Here is a 16,069-nt window from a genome sequence, read left to right on the forward strand (position 1 = left end):
GATAGTAGCCACAAAGATCAATTTGTGCACTATGTAGAGTGTAGCAGTTCACTACCACCAGCTGACAGTCGCCACTGTTCTCCAGCTCACGGCTGAGACTTTCTTCCACAGAGTCTGATCAACCAAGCAGCTACCAACAACTTGAATCAACCAAGCAGCTGCCATCCAACTTGAAAGAAAGCATTCTATCACTATGTGACAGTGAATCACAGATGTACATTGAACTTGACTCTTGCATGCCATTGCACCAGTAGAATGTTCAATGCACATCACAAGAACTGACCCGGCAGATCCCATCGGTTTGGAGTCACACATACCTGTGTTCGGCACTCTTTCAGGCTCTGGCTTTGGCAGAGTTACATAGGGGTACTGGTCCGGAGATCGTTTCACTTCAATGTCAAACTGTAACTTTGCCATTGCACGTTGATACTCCAAAGAGATCTGACGGCAGAGGCGAGTCAAATACTCTTCAGCCCTGCATGGAGGAGGAGCGAGAAGAACAATAGTCAACTTCGGGTATTCTGGCATGCACATGCGCGCACACGCACACACATGCATGCACACGCACACACATGCATGCACACCCACCCACACACACACACACACACACACACACACACACACACACACACAGCCAACAGAGCAGGACGATTAAGTTATTTCCCTAACTGGGTTGGTCAACCAATGCAGCAACTTTCCTTGACATAGTGAGGGTGATAACCATCTCCTCTCCTCCATTGCTTTTGTCTCCCCAACCAAAATCAGGTACATATACTCAATGCCAGATTAGCCTCCTGTGTCCAGGGGGGGGGGGGGGTACCTTCACATACTAGGAATCAAACATGAAATGTCTCACTTGGAATGCTAATGGTCTAGGCACATTGCCAACCACGTCCCCATGTTCCCCCAACCCTAATGCCAGCTTACTTTGGCGTTTGTTTCAGGTTGACTGTATCAGACACATAGTGAACAAGTCTGTTCAGAGATGAGCTGGGAATTGGAAGCAAGCCTTCGGTTGGAAAGCAATCCAGGTAGAGATTGTAGCGGATTATCGCCTCACAATAGCGACGCCTTCGCTCAGCATCGGCTACACGATTGGCAAAATTGACAGGATCCTCCGCATCGAACATCAGCAAGACGCGCGGAACGCGGTAGTGGAGATCATCTTTATCAATTCCATTTTTCCTCGCTTTCAGGCTGCAGTCCGCCAGAGGTATTCCCGCATTGTCGACTCTGCAAACAAGAAAGCACCCATATCGCTCGAGGTGCTTGAACACGGCTACAGGAACCCATGCGTGTTGTGCTGCTGTGTCCTCAGACGACTCGCTTTTGCCTTTCAGTACTGGTCGGTCGAAGCGTCCCTTCTTCGGCCTGATGCGACTAGTAGCCGACAGGATGGGTGCCTTAGGATGCTGGACCACCGGCAGAAATGCTTTGGCTGGGAGAGGATGCTGTACACGCTTCACACCTGCACAAGAAGAAAAAAGGTGCACCGAACAATAAGAGGATGAGGATTGCCTGTGGATTGAGTAATACATGTACTGCCAGGACATGTAGAGTGTATGTATGTGTGATACTGCTCTAGACTCTACACCATACTACTACACTGTGTGTATGTATGTGTGATACTGCTCTAGACTCTACACCATACTACTACACTGCGTGTATGTATGTGTGATACTGCTCTAGACTCTACACCATACTACTACACTGCGTGTATGTATGTGTGATACTGCTCTAGACTCTACACCATACTACTACACTGCGTGTATGTATGTGTGATACTGCTCTAGACTCTACACCATACTACTACACTGTGTGTATGTATGTGTGATACTGCTGTACTACTTTTACACTGTGACGCATCACACTACCGGGCCGACTACCTGGGTGAAGTGTACATCAGGGAACACTATACCAAATGCAATGTTATGACTATCAACAATTACTCACTCCTTTTCAACATCTTTCTACTGTCATTCGATCGGAAAGAGACAATAGATCCATGTCTACCAAGTATACAGAATGCAAACGACAATGCACTTTTCTCCGCCAACATCATTAAGCCAGCATTGTAATGCCAGCCACCCATCTTACTTCCATCGGAGCATTTCTCTTCAAGCACTCCTTGCTCCATCCAATCATCGACGCTTCGACACTCAAAATCAGTGTTGTCAAAGATGGGAAGTGGCAGGTAAGGTGCGAACGCCCAGCATCCAGTGTTGTCCTCATACTTTGACTTTGCATTCAGCAGACCACGTGGCGCGTGACAATTCTCAGCGGCTTTGAGGTCGTCAATGTCCACATTGCGCTCAGCCAGCAACTGCTCAATGTTATAATCCCGGAAAAGCCGGCGATTCCTAGCAGGAAATAGATACAGACATGGGCATACCGATGTTAAGTAAACTCAAGGGCGTCGGAAGCGGTACGACTGGTACGGCTCGAGCCGTACCACTTTTGGCTCCAGGTGGTCCACGCGGAACATCCAAATCCGGTATAAAAAAATGGGGGTATCCAGTTTGTACATGACCACGCGTGACCGTGAGCCGCGATCCGTCACCGGTGCACCAGTCCGGTCACTGCACCGTGTAAGGCGTGACTAGACTGTCGACTACGGAACTGCATGGCATGTATGCGCCATGACTCGTAGATCTACTACCATGTACCAAGGAGACCCTCTGAGAGGGGTATTTTGAGAACTTCCCCCGGACCCCCTCTGACTGTCGAGCCGTACCACTTTCTACCTCTTTCGGACGCCCCTGAAACTGACTAGCTACACGTATTCAGTCTTCTCCAGGGCCTAACTATCCACGCCCTACCTATCAGCACAGGGTGCAGCACTACAGTAGGGGATACCATAACCACTACCTATCCAAGTTACTGTCCTCTCATCAACATATCAACATATCCGAGAATTCACTAGCATATGCTATGCTGATCTCAAGGGAGCAATGTGCCACCAAATTCCAAAGCAGTGAAACATCAGCTCTATAGTGAGGATCAGCCGCGGCGGCAACAGCGGCAGCAGCAGCGGCGGCAGCAGCAGCAAAGGAACCAGGTGTCACTAGCAACCGCAGCAACCTCCTATTCAGTGTGTCAGCCTCATATCAGATTGACTGCAAGGTATCACAACACTGTGTCGGTGTTTCCACCGATCTTGCCCGCTTACCGCTCCATCTGAACGTAGCGTGGCATAATGCCGCGCCTGGTGTCATAGGCGATTTGAACTTTCGGCTGCCGAGACCTTTCCGGGAACGGCTGCATAAAACGATCAAGAAAGTACAACTAGTGCCATGAAATACTAAACCAAAATTCTTTAGCAAGAGAATGGGAGAATGCGCTGAAAACCAATCACATCATCCCACCATTCCCACCATTCCCACCATTCCCACCATTCCCACCATACCACGGAACAAGTATCAGCACAATAACAGCACAAGTCCAGTGACATCTCAGTTCTCAGTTCTCAGTATAGGCACTGCTGCATCCTAGACTGAGACAGGGATCGATGGAGATAACATACTTCCAGGCCCTGGGATGAAGCCAAACAGTTCATTATTTGCCAACTTGACTAGAGACAGACTATTATCAAGGATCAATAGCAGGAAATGGGAGGTAAGGAGGAAACCAATCCATGGAATGCAGAAAATTACCCACTTCAAAAGAAAATCACCACGTCTATGGTTTTGAAATCCACTACAACTACAGATATGATCCTTACCGTCAAATCATCTTTCTTTGCTGTCGGACCACCTTTGCGCATCGCATTCAGAAGATCGTAGGGACCTTTGAATTTGTCCGCTGGCAGAGAAAGACATCAACATCCCAACAATCAATGTAGGCATTGTTGATCAGATGGTATTCAAACATGCTTAGTCTGCATACAATGTACAGTGTAGCTGGTGGCGTTCAATAAGAAAGACTAGTCCTACTTCCAAGCCACGAGTCGTAACAATACTTCAACAATGTACAGCTGAAACAAACAACATACTGTACATGCAATTCATCATGAGCAGCTCCATAAGGCTCCTATGAATCGGGGGGGGGGGGGGCAGAAACAGTCTTACCCCAATGTGTCTACTAACCGGTCACATGCACATTTTGCAGAAAGCCGTGTCTTACCAGGGACGCAATGCACTCCTGCAGTCGTCTGAGCACTGAATGCTTGGTCGAATTCGGTTGGTCCAAGAAAAGAATCCTCTTTGACAGTCTGCATCTAGATCAGTGATAAGAAAATGTGCACAGGACACATCATAGCCAGCCTGATGCTTGTTCTGGCATCGGACAAAGGGAATACCCTTCCAAATGAATGAATGGCATCAAGCCTTAGTAACCACTGCAATACTGACCGGAGGACGGTCTCATGATCAGTCCTGTCAGTGTCCATGGTGCCGATGTACATGGATCTCATGAATCTCTCTCTCCTTTATCATCCAATCGGCGCCTCACCCTACATATGCATAACTTCGTTTCCTTCATCCACCCACCTGGGAGGACCCGTTTTCAACTGATCACTGCTAGTACCAATTACGGTGGTGGTGGTGGAAAGCTCATAGCTCTGCCCGGTCCTGTTACCAGGACGACATGACTAAATGCAGTCGGGACTGCAGACACCTTTTGTGCAAAACTTTTACAGCACCTTCTTCAAGTCGGCCTGTACAAATGTAAAGAATCTGGCCCTGGGTTTTGTGTCATACACGTCAGGCGAAATAGCACGTCATAGTATAATTGAGATCAGCGGGAAGAAGATGACGACGTCCACTAATTTAGTATCTGTGCACACGAATCTGCTGTGTGTGTGACTCTGTGTGTCAGCTATGATATCATCTCCTGTGGTTCCATGCCTAGCATGTACGTCCGAACCATCCTGCAAAGTTTGAATGACGTAGGTTGAGCGATCGCTCCGCGAAACATACTTTTTGAAATTCTCTTCATAGTATATCTTCCACCATTGAAATTTCGAATTTCTTGCTGAGAGGGGTGGCTTGCAACCTCAATATGGCTTGTTCCAGGCATGCTTTGGAGCCATCTCCTGTTGAAGTAGTGGCGGGGATCTGCCCTGCAACTGCTACAACAAAAAATGATTCGATCTGAGAAAGGGTGAGACCGCGAATCTCGGTTGAATATTGAGTATTTCAAGCCTTTTCACGACGAAGATGGAGTTCTTTTTAGAGATGGACGTCGCTGTCGAGAACGGTAGGGGAAGACAGACTCATCAGACTCATTCTCATACCACAGTTTCCTTTCTAAAAACTTCACCTTCAACCATAATCAAAACTTGCCAACCACCCCCGTATGTGTGTGCGTGCGTGCGTGCATCATGCAAGCGCGGATCATGCGGAATGCAATGATGCAACTACAAGAAAACAAATCTCGGCAGCTAGCAACGAGTGCATTCAGAGAAGAAGCAAACAAGTTCAGATTTAAGTAGTTTGTGATGAGCAGCAGAGACAAACATGCAGGAGAGTATAATTATATGATGAGATGGAGGCGACATTGGGAATACTCGGATTCACAATGTACGCGTGCCATCAGCTGGGTAATCAGAGTCGTCGTTGGACATCGTAAGTAGTCTTCATGATGTGGTGACATTCATGACATTCCCGACAACGAAAGTTATCTTACCCACTCTGCGATACGCTCACGGGCCTTCTCTGCTGCTTTGCGATTTGCCCGCCTAGGCTGGAACATGGTTGGAGCAGCTTCGTCCGCCATTGCCTGTTCCATAGCCGTCGCCGGTGCCGGGCGGTGTTCCATATCACCAGCCTCCACTGCTCCGACGTCATCCACAACGTGCAGCTCGAGCGGATAGAGCTTGCTGATCGGTCTCGACAACACTGCCTTCGATTTAGCCGTCTTCAGCTTGACAGCTCTGACTTGGCCATCGACTCCAGGTAAGATTTCTACCACTCTGCCGAGTCTCCAACTTCCACGTGGCTGGCCGGTCTCTTGGATTACGACCACTTCTCCGACTGTTGGTGTCCGAGAGATGCTACTCCGTGACTGTCGGTGTTGACTCATTGATGCTTCGCGCAGAGCAGGGAGGTACTCATCTTCCCACACCTTCCATGCTACATCCAGTTGTATCTGTTGCCGTTTCCACATCCTCGTGACCTTGGCTGCTGGTGTCTCCGGACCGTCCTCCTCGTCGCTGTCCGTCTGAAAACCGGTTGCCGTTCTTCCTCCACAGAGGAAATGTGACGGTGTCAGGGGTGAGAATGAGGACACATCGTCGTCGTCAACATATGTGAGCGGCCTCGTATTGATCATGCCTTCCACTTCGGCTGTCAGGGTTGCGAGCTGGTCTAGAGTCAGGAGGCACCTTCCAAGACTCTTCCTCAAGGCTCTCTTGACAATGCTCACCAGCCTCTCGTACACACCGCCCTTCCATGGCGCAAACTCTGTTGTGAAGCTCCATTCGATATTCTCCGTTGAGAGATACGATAGCAGGTCTGGGTTGGCAAGAATCAGCTTCAGATGATCGTCCAGGACAGAGCGTACCAACTTGAACTGGGGTGCGTTGTCACACACAATAGACTTTGGCTTGCCTCGTCTCGCTGCGAACCGTCTCATGCTGTTCAAGAAGGCTGCTGCAGATAGGCCAGAGACTATGTCCAGGTGTACAGCTCGTGTGGTTAGGCAGGTTACTAGGTTGATCCATACCTTGCCTTTCTCCGTGCCGGTGCGGATCAATAGCGGTCCGAGGTAGTCAAGACCAACGTACGTGAATGGAAGTGCTCTGGTAATCCGTTCCTTGGGCCATGGGGGCATGGACGGCAACTTGAACGGACGCCCTTCGTGTCTTCGGCAAACCGAGCACTGATCCAGGATACGGCGAACGATAGCACGGCCACGTATGATCCAGAACTCTTGCCTTGTCTGGGCCAGGGTGTGTCGAACACCTGCATGCAGAAGCCGTCCATGGACTTCGCTGATGACATGCTTCGTGAACGCGTGATACGTTGGTAGCAGCTTCGGTAGTTTCTGGTTAGTTGGTAGTTCAGCGTTGCTCAGTCTTCCGGCGCATCGCAGTATGCCGTTGTCGTCGATCACAACACCAAGGTTAGCAACTGAACTGTGCTTGGCATTGGTCTTGATAGCTTTGAAGATGTCAGGGAAGGCCTCGCGTTGTACCATTCGAGTCCACCAATCTCGCGCAGCCTGTATGTCTTGTGACACGATGCCGTAGCTGTTGCTGATCTGAGAGAGACGTGGTGAGTTGGGACGCAGTTTCTTCAGGAACTTCATGCACAGAGCAGTGATTCTCAGGACCTTCCTCAAACTGCTTGCTCTCGTAAGCACGCTGCCGAGACCAGATGGAATGGTGTGTGGACTAGGTTGGTCAGTAGCACGATCGCTGCCACCAGTCACCAGGCTTGCGGTATGAAGCGTTGGTGCTTGCTCCTCCTTGCTGGCTAGGTCGGATTCGTCAGCTGAGAGTGTGAGGTCCTCGTCTGGCCAGTGATCTGATGTGGTACGTAACCAGTCCGGACCGTGCCACCATGACTCCTGAAGATCGGCCACCAAACCGCCTCGGCTAGCGACATCAGCAGGGTTGCACTCTCCAGGAACATGGCGGAAGGACAAGAACTCGCCGCAAGTACGAATCTCTGACACACGGTTGGCCACGAATACGGACAGTGGCTTGGATGATTTGATCCAATGCAGAACACAACGCGCGTCCGTCCATAGGGTGATGCTGGTAAGTGGGAGATCGAGTTCATCTTTGCAGAATCGGGCTGCCCGTGAACCAATCGTCACGCCAAGTAGTTCCAGCCGTGGCAGGGTGAGACCGTTAGGCTTGCCGTCCTTGGACTTCAGCGGTGCAAGACGTGTCTTGCCGAAGAGGAGCTCACAGGTTGTCATCATGGCTATGGTTGTGCGGAGGTAGACCACAGTTGCAAAGCCCAGTTGTGACGCATCGGTGAAGACGTGTAGCTGGTAGGTAGCATCGGTTCCATTAGCAATTGGGTTGATTTGCCTGGGGAACGATAACGAGCTGACCTCGCTCGAGGCTGCATGGAGGGTCAGCCAGGTGTCCAGTAGGTGTCCAGTCAAGACAGTGTCCCAGTCCATACCAGCTTGCCACAGAGAGCGTAAGAAGACCTTGATACGAAATGTGACCGGAGCAACCAGTCCCAATGGATCGTACAATGATGCAGCATACTTCAGGACAGCGCGCTTAGTCCAAACCGGGTCGGTGCTGGGTTGGGTTCGAGGACAAGCGAGCTGTAGACTGTCATCCTTGGTGTGCCACGTGATTCCAAGAACGTTGACACTGTCGCCCTGTGCCCTTTCCTTGGCATCCATAGCTGTCGTAGCGTGGCTGTTGTTAGATGCCCACTCACGTAGCCGCATGGACGAGCGAGAGAATACGGATGTAGTTCGGTTGCACATATCGTACCCTTCTTCCGGGGTGTCTACACCGATGAATACGTTATCCACGTAGATATTGCGGGACACCAAGCGACCGACATCCGCATCTTCATCATTTGCTAGATGGTGTTGGATTGTTGCCGCTAGCAGAAATGGACTGCTCACGATGCCGAACGGTACTCTCCGAAACCGATAGACCGCGATGTTGTCCGGAGTTGCTGTGGGATTAGTTGGATCGCGATACCATAGGAAGCGTGTCACGTCCCGGTCTGGCGGCCAGATGTCAAGTTGCAAGAATGCCTTCTCGATATCGGCTACCAGCAGAATGGGTGTGATGCGGAGTCGCATAAGAACTCCGGCAAGGTTGGGGAGCAACACGGGTCCACGTAGCAGACAGTTGTTCAAGCTCTTGTTGTGATGCCGTGCCTTGGCCGAGGCATCATAAACGACACGCAACTTGGTCGTCGTCTTCGTTGGAGTTAGAACTGGCTGGTGGGGTAGATAATGGAGTTGCGGACCAGTGACAGAATCCGGTGTCATCTGCTCAATGATGCCCATGTCGGCTTGCTGCTGGATCACCTTGTCATACTGCTCAAGTAGTGACGAGTCGGTGCTTAGCCGCCGCGATAGAGTCCGGAACCGGCCCAACGTCAATCCGTAGTTGTCCGGGAGAAACTGCTGCTGGCCGTTCCATGGCCAGCGAACGATGTAGCGATTATCGGTGCACTCCACTGTTGAGTGGAAATGTTGCAAGGCTACGTCATCGTCTTTCACGGGAGACGGGTGCTCTATCCCAAGCGTTTCGAGGCTCCACAAATCCGGAATGGACTGCTTAAGAGGCAGAACCTCCTCGTGTGAAACGTCGGCTGCGGCTGCGATCAGAGTGGTTGCCGGTAGGGCAGTGGTGGGAGAGGTGTCCGTCTTGCCGGTGACCACGTAGCCGAGGGAGGTTGGCAGAAGGTTGAGGCCTGATGGTAGAGGTTGCACATGGCCCTGCACGAAGTCCCACAGATAATCAGACCCAATGAGTATGTCGATCTTTAGCCGTTCATCTTCGGCGTTAATCGCATCAGCTAACTGGTTGTCGTGTTGCAGTTGCTGCAAGGTCGTGATGTCGGGGTGTGCAACCGCAGGACGGAGAACCGGGTTTGTGATGTGCGGTAAGACGCTGCCTTCGATGGCCTTCGTTGTACCATCCTTGAGATGAATGAACAGGTCGGAGATCGGTACCTGTGCTGTGTGGTGTTTGGTGGCACCAAAGGTTGACACGGACAGCCATTCATGGCGAGTATGGCGCAGGGAGAGCTGCCTTGCCAAAGCCTCCGTGAAGTACGTGCGATGGCTGCCTGAATCAAGAAGAACGCGAGCGGTGGTGATTGTACCATTGTTGCCTTGCACATTCGTTGTGGCGGTTTGGAGTGTGACAGTTGATCCTGTTGCTTGCAGGAGACACGATGACTGGTCCGAAGCAACTGTCTGGTCCGAAGCAACTGCCTGACCTGGAACCTGAGTGGGTGTGCACGTAGCGGTTGTAGTGTCAGAAGCTGCCACCGCTGCCGTGGAAGATGAACCGTCAGCTCGTCGGGTGGAATGCGAACCTACACCAGATGGCTGGCGACTCTGCGAGCAGATGGTATGGTGATGGTGACTTGGGCGCTTGCACATCCGGCAGGTCTGTGTTTGCCGTTGGTAACATTCCTGGCTGCGGTGACCGGAACCCAAGCAAATAAAGCAACGACGTAGCTCCATTAATCGTTGTTTCCTGGCAGCAGAAGATGTGTAGCGTGAGCAATCGTTGTCCATATGTTGGCCATCGCAGAATATGCAACCACGACGGGAACGTTGTGGTCGTCCTTGGGTATCAGGGTGAGCTGCCAGTGCATCCGCTGTGCTAAAGAGTTGCTTTGGCTGCACTCCAACAGCGTCAGGTTTGTTCGGAGGGCCTTGGCCAGTCCGCTGGCGGAGTTGCTCTTGTACTTGGCCATATACTCTCGTAGAGTGGTTAGTTTCCAGGGCTGGCCGGCGTTGCTGATACCACGCCACTCCTCAAACTTGGTGGCAACCTCGAGTGGAACCTTGCCCCACAGCTTTTGGCACAGGAGACGTTGATCTGCCAACTTCTCTCCCTGTGTTTCCAGCTGTCGAAGGAGACACTCCACAGTTTCGAAACTTCGATGGATCTCCATGGGCCTGTTGGGTGGTGCCGGTAGTGCTTCCAAACGGCTGTACAGGGATGCAATGATGATCTCCGCTGAACCATACTTCGTCTTCAACAGATCCTTGACGGTGGTATAGTTTGCACTTGTCAATGAGATGCCCGCTATGGCCTTCGCCGCATCGCCGGAAAGGCAAGATTTCAGGTATGAGAACTTGCTGACATCCGCAATGGGCTGGTTGTCGATGGAAGACTGGAATCGCTCCCAAAACTCTGGCCACTCAATCACCTTGCCAGAAAAGGACGGTAGAGTCAGCTTTGGCAGCTGGACGTTGAGGCGTGATGGCTGTGGGGCAGTACTGAGGCCAGCTGCCGCGGTTGCAGCGTGGGCTGCCGCTAATGCCATGGCCTGTATCATGTCCGGGGAATTGGTTGGTGTCGGGACAGTTGGCTGGGCCTGTGTTGTATCCGTATGCTGAGCCTGAGCCACAGGGTTCTGAGTAGTAGCACTGATGTCCGTGCCTGTGGACATTGTGCTACGCCTTGCCTCCACACCCGTGCTAGGGCTGTCCAGTCTGCCTGCAGCAGATTCCGTGTCGCCCGTGCCTGTTGCCGGCAATTCCTTTGATTCCAGCAGTTCGCCCGTGGGCCTGTCCGTCCCATCACTGTCCACGACCACTACCTCCTGTGTTGTATCGTGCCGGGTGGCCTTCTGGGGTGTTGCTGCCTCTGCAGCAAGCTCCGTCACCACTGGTGAATGTGTCCCTACCCCTCTATAGTCGAGTAGTGCACGTGCGTCCGACACACTTGTGCATTCGTGGTCAAAGCCATCATCCCAGGCTTCCAAATCAATTAGTGCGTCTTCCACACGCTCGTCTGCCTCGCAGTTCTCCAGCAGGGTACCAATCTGTTCGGACAGGTCGTTCACTGTGTCAATCAAGGGTAGGATTTTCTCAACATCACTCTGAAGTGACAACAGACTAACGAATTTCTCCTCCGTTTTACGGAGTTCATGTTCGATCCTCCTCCTTACTCGCGTCACCCTTCCCTTGGCCCTGCCTCGCTTCTTGACTAGGTCGTTGTAAACCACTTGGTCCAGGACGTGAGATGTGCTTTGCTTCTCAGTCGTCTGATCCAAGGACTCCTCTCCATCGTTCGTTGTTGTCTGTTCAACCTCTCCGTCCATCGTAAAAAAACGAAAGTTGTTGGACGCGTTGGTTCCAAATCCTGGTCTCTACAGCACCATGTCGAGAACGGTAGGGGAAGACAGACTCATCAGACTCATTCTCATACCACAGTTTCCTTTCTAAAAACTTCACCTTCAACCATAATCAAAACTTGCCAACCACCCCCGTATGTGTGTGCGTGCGTGCGTGCATCATGCAAGCGCGGATCATGCGGAATGCAATGATGCAACTACAAGAAAACAAATCTCGGCAGCTAGCAACGAGTGCATTCAGAGAAGAAGCAAACAAGTTCAGATTTAAGTAGTTTGTGATGAGCAGCAGAGACAAACATGCAGGAGAGTATAATTATATGATGAGATGGAGGCGACATTGGGAATACTCGGATTCACAATGTACGCGTGCCATCAGCTGGGTAATCAGAGTCGTCGTTGGACATCGTAAGTAGTCTTCATGATGTGGTGACATTCATGACAGTCGCGGCAAAGGACATGGTGTCCGACTTCTGGCGTCTGGTGAAGCCAGGGATCATTTGTCCAGTCAGGTCGGCAGCCTAACCGTCGGTAAGCTTGTGTTTGGGTCCCGTTCTGCTCGATGTGGTAGATCACAAACAATTTGATATCGCACAAATTGATCTCAGCATCGTGCGTACGGTATTTTATATTCAGAAAATCCCAAAGTGTCTCTGTGTGGCCGTCCTATGCCACGAGAAACTCCAATCAGGCTCCTATGTCCTCTGCCTTCATGATTGAATGTCCACTTCGTTTGAACAACGAACACAACAATCGAGGACGGCTTTGCAATGAAAAATACAGCTATACCACTATACTGGAGCTGAAAAAAAGAAGAAAAAAAGTGCTCAAGATGAGACTCGAGTACACGCATACTCTCCCAGCAGGTGAAACGCAAATTTTTGTGAAAAATGCGTGTCGCCGACTGACCAGTAATTTCGCCTAGCGCCTGACGTGGTCATGGAGAGTTGCCTCATCCTGCCCATCCCACGGACAGGTGCAAAAGTGACTGGGTATCCTTTTGCACTGCAGCTACCGCCTAGACCCTGGCATTCCCAGTCACTCTGCTGGAAATCCCGCCTAGACCCTGGCATTCCCGGTCACTCTGCTGGAAATCCCGCCTAGACCCTGGCATTCCCAGTCACTCTGCTGGAAATCCCGCCTAGGCCCTGGCATTCCCAGTCACTCTGCTGGAAATCCCGCCTAGACCCTGGCATTCCCAGTCACTCTGCTGGAAATCCCGCCTAGACCCTGGCATTCCCGGTCACTCTGCTGGAAATCCCGCCTAGACCCTGGCATTCCCAGTCACTCTGCTGGAAATCCCGCCTAGACCCTGGCATTCCCGGTCACTCTGCTGGAAATCCCGTCTAGACCCTGGCATACCCGGTCACTCTGCTGGAAATCCCGCCTAGACCCTGGCATTCCCGGTCACTCTGCTGGAAATCCCGCCTAGACCCTGGCATTCCCGGTCACTCTGCTGGAAATCCCGCCTAGACCCTGGCATTCCCGGTCACTCTGCTGGAAATTCCGTCTAGACCCTGGCATTCCCGGTCACTCTGCTGGAAATCCCGCCTAGACCCTGGCATTCCCGGTCACTCTGCTGGAAATCCCGCCTAGACCCTGGCATTCCCGGTCACTCTGCTGGAAATCCCGCCTAGACCCTGGCATTCCCGGTCACTCTGCTGGAAATCCCGCCTAGACCCTGGCATTCCCGGTCACTCTGCTGGAAATCTCGCCTAGACCCTGGCATTCCCGGTCACTCTGCTGGAAATCCCGCCTAGACCCTGGCATTCCCGGTCACTCTGCTGGAAATCCCGCCTAGACCCTGGCATTCCCGGTCACTCTGCTGGAAATCCCGCCTAGACCCTGGCATTCCCGCGGTCACTCTGCTGGAAATCCTGCCTAGACCCTGGCATTCCCGGTCACTCTGCTGGAAATCCCGCCTAGACCCTGGCATTCCCGGTCAGTCTGCTGGAAATCCAGCTGTTACTACATATTTCAAATGTTGTCATTTTACTCACTTGTACTTGTACTGCCCAGCTATAATACCACCCGGCTAGCTGTACAGCAGAGAACTGCACGAGTACATACCAGACTCATTTCACTTCAGTGTATACTGATGATCAGGTGATTACTGCCTTACAGGCAAGTACCTCGTATGTAGAACACACGCTCCCTGCCGAACTGCTGACACTTGACTGACTCGCGACTGCCATCCGGAGCACAGGAGCATGTTGTACCTTCCGTTCGGCAAACCTGCAAGAAAGTACCACTCCCTGTGCAATACACAGTGTTTCGGGGAATTCAACCTTCATCAGTTGAGCTTGAGTAAGCTAAGGAAATGTTGAGCTCCAGGAGCACTACACTTTATAGTGCTCAACCAATCCAAACATCACTCAGGATACAAACGTACAGTGACGCTCCGTTTCCAGCGCGATTAACACCTCATGAGGCCCCAGGTAGCAACATGAGTGAGTCATAGTCGCTCATGGAGTGGTGCGAACCAGACGCTGAGAGCCAGAAGCTATTCACACTGCTGTCACCTCCAACAACTAGTCGCACGTTCACGTGAGAGACAATACAAAGTCGCTACTTCTAAGTTCGTATTGTTGTCCCTTGTGCAGCCGTGCAACTAGTTGCTGGAGGTGACTGCGTTGTGAATAGCTTCTTTCACACAACATTAGTGTCTGTTTCGCGCCACTCCATGTGCAACTATGACTCACTTAAGTTGCTACCTGGCCCGGGCCTCATGAGGTGTTTATCGTGCTGGAAACGGAGCGTCACTGTAAGCTTGTATCCTTAGTGATGTTTGGACTGATTGGGCACTATGCAATGTAGAGCTCCTGGGGCACAACATTTCATTAGCCTACTCCGGCAAGCTCAACTGATGAAGGTTGAATTCCCCAAAATACTGTGTATTGAGCAGGGAGTGGTGCTCTCTTGCAGGTTTGCCAAGTGGAAGGACTTAGGTGCGTCGGGCTCCTGGTGTGCTCTGGATGGCAGTCGTGAGTCAGTCAAGTCAGTTTGGCAGGAAACGTGTGTTCCACGTAGGAGCAACCAACTCACTTCATTCACTAATACACGTATACAGCTAGGCATATACAGCCCGAGAGAATGAATTGTTGAAGACTCCGCTGCAGCCGTACATATGAATCAACCCTAATACAGCCCGAGAGAATGAATTGTTGAAGACTCCACTGCAGCCGTACATATGAATCAACCCTAATACAGCCCCAGTCCAAGTAAGTCAGTAACTACTGTATGGTTTGTACGTTGTAAAATAAACTAAAATTTACTAAAATTTAGTCACTTGAAGGACACAGTTCATGTAGATTGGTACAGCACCCGAATACCATCAAACAGCACAGGCACGTGCAAGCAGAGCTTACTTCAGCAGCAGGTGTTAGCGAGTCCGCCGCAATCAAATCCGAGTAGAACGCAGCACGTCCTTTCTTCTGTCCAACATCAGCATCAGCATCAGTGCCACTATTGGCCTTTCCTCCCGCCATCCTTCTCGGCTGTGCACTACGTTCTCGAGTACCATCAGCACTCACTAACACTGGACGACGCCCTGTGGACGCTGATGCTCGCCGCAGCGGTGGTAACTGCGCCGAGCGGCCATTGAAAGCGCTGCCCGGCGTCTTTCTCGCTGTGCTGGGTGGTAACCGTCCTGGCGGCCTCGCTGCTGTTCCGTCCGAGTTTCCATCCATTTCGGCTGTGCCACGCGAAGTGGTGGCAAACCCTGCGAGCTCGGAAAGAACTACTCCTCCATTCAACTGGCAATTGTGGGCAAGAGAAGATTGAAAAGAAGCTTTGCCGCACGATACAATGTAGCAGAGGTATTAGCGAAAGAGTGGTTTGGCAACATTTGACTATGAACCAATTTCTTTCAAATTTGTTTCGAAGATCGATGTTGCCATCCCACCGAGCTCATCATTCACTCACATCATGGTTATTTAGCCTGAACACAGACCACCGATGCCAGTACTGTCAGCGTCTACACTGACATAGCCTGTCACCAGCCATCATGGTCATGTCGCTTGAACAGTTTTTGTACAAACCGATACTAATCCCGCCACTCGCCAGTACAAGCAGCAGCTAGCTGCCAGCGCTTGTCCTTTTTGATTTTGACTCGATCGAGTCTCCATCACTAGCACCAAGAGTACATGGTTTTCATGTACTCTTGCTAGCAGCACTGGCATCAGGCATTATCCATGTATTGCCTGGCACTACTCGTCGTAGATTCAGCGCGACAACACCACCCACCAGATCCCCATGGTAGCCTTGCTGTCAAGACGACAAGGGAGCAGGGCTAGGCCTAGGCCAGGGGGGCCGATGTCATG

The 16,069-nt window shown here is 51.4% G+C and overlaps 1 protein-coding gene across 1 annotated transcript in view; it reads right to left on the reverse strand.

Moving 5' to 3' along the window:
• LOC135825737 (dynein axonemal heavy chain 1-like) overlaps window positions 1–15,801 on the reverse strand; it is a 100,324-nt gene extending 84,523 nt beyond the window's left edge. Inside the window, exons 1-7 of the mRNA XM_065338362.1 lie at window positions 15,116–15,801; window positions 4,123–4,216; window positions 3,722–3,801; window positions 3,170–3,258; window positions 2,098–2,360; window positions 928–1,468; window positions 318–475 (exon numbers count right to left, since the gene is read on the reverse strand). Of these exons, the coding sequence (XP_065194434.1) occupies window positions 318–475; window positions 928–1,468; window positions 2,098–2,360; window positions 3,170–3,258; window positions 3,722–3,801; window positions 4,123–4,216; window positions 15,116–15,436 (1,546 nt within the window). The 5' untranslated portion in view covers window positions 15,437–15,801. The remainder of the gene's footprint in view (window positions 1–317; window positions 476–927; window positions 1,469–2,097; window positions 2,361–3,169; window positions 3,259–3,721; window positions 3,802–4,122; window positions 4,217–15,115) is intronic.
• Window positions 15,802–16,069: the final 268 nt, after the last annotated feature.

This window comes from Sycon ciliatum, chromosome 1 (assembly GCF_964019385.1).
Source record: "Sycon ciliatum chromosome 1, ocSycCili1.1, whole genome shotgun sequence".
Classification (NCBI taxonomy): Eukaryota; Metazoa; Porifera; class Calcarea; order Leucosolenida; family Sycettidae; genus Sycon; species Sycon ciliatum.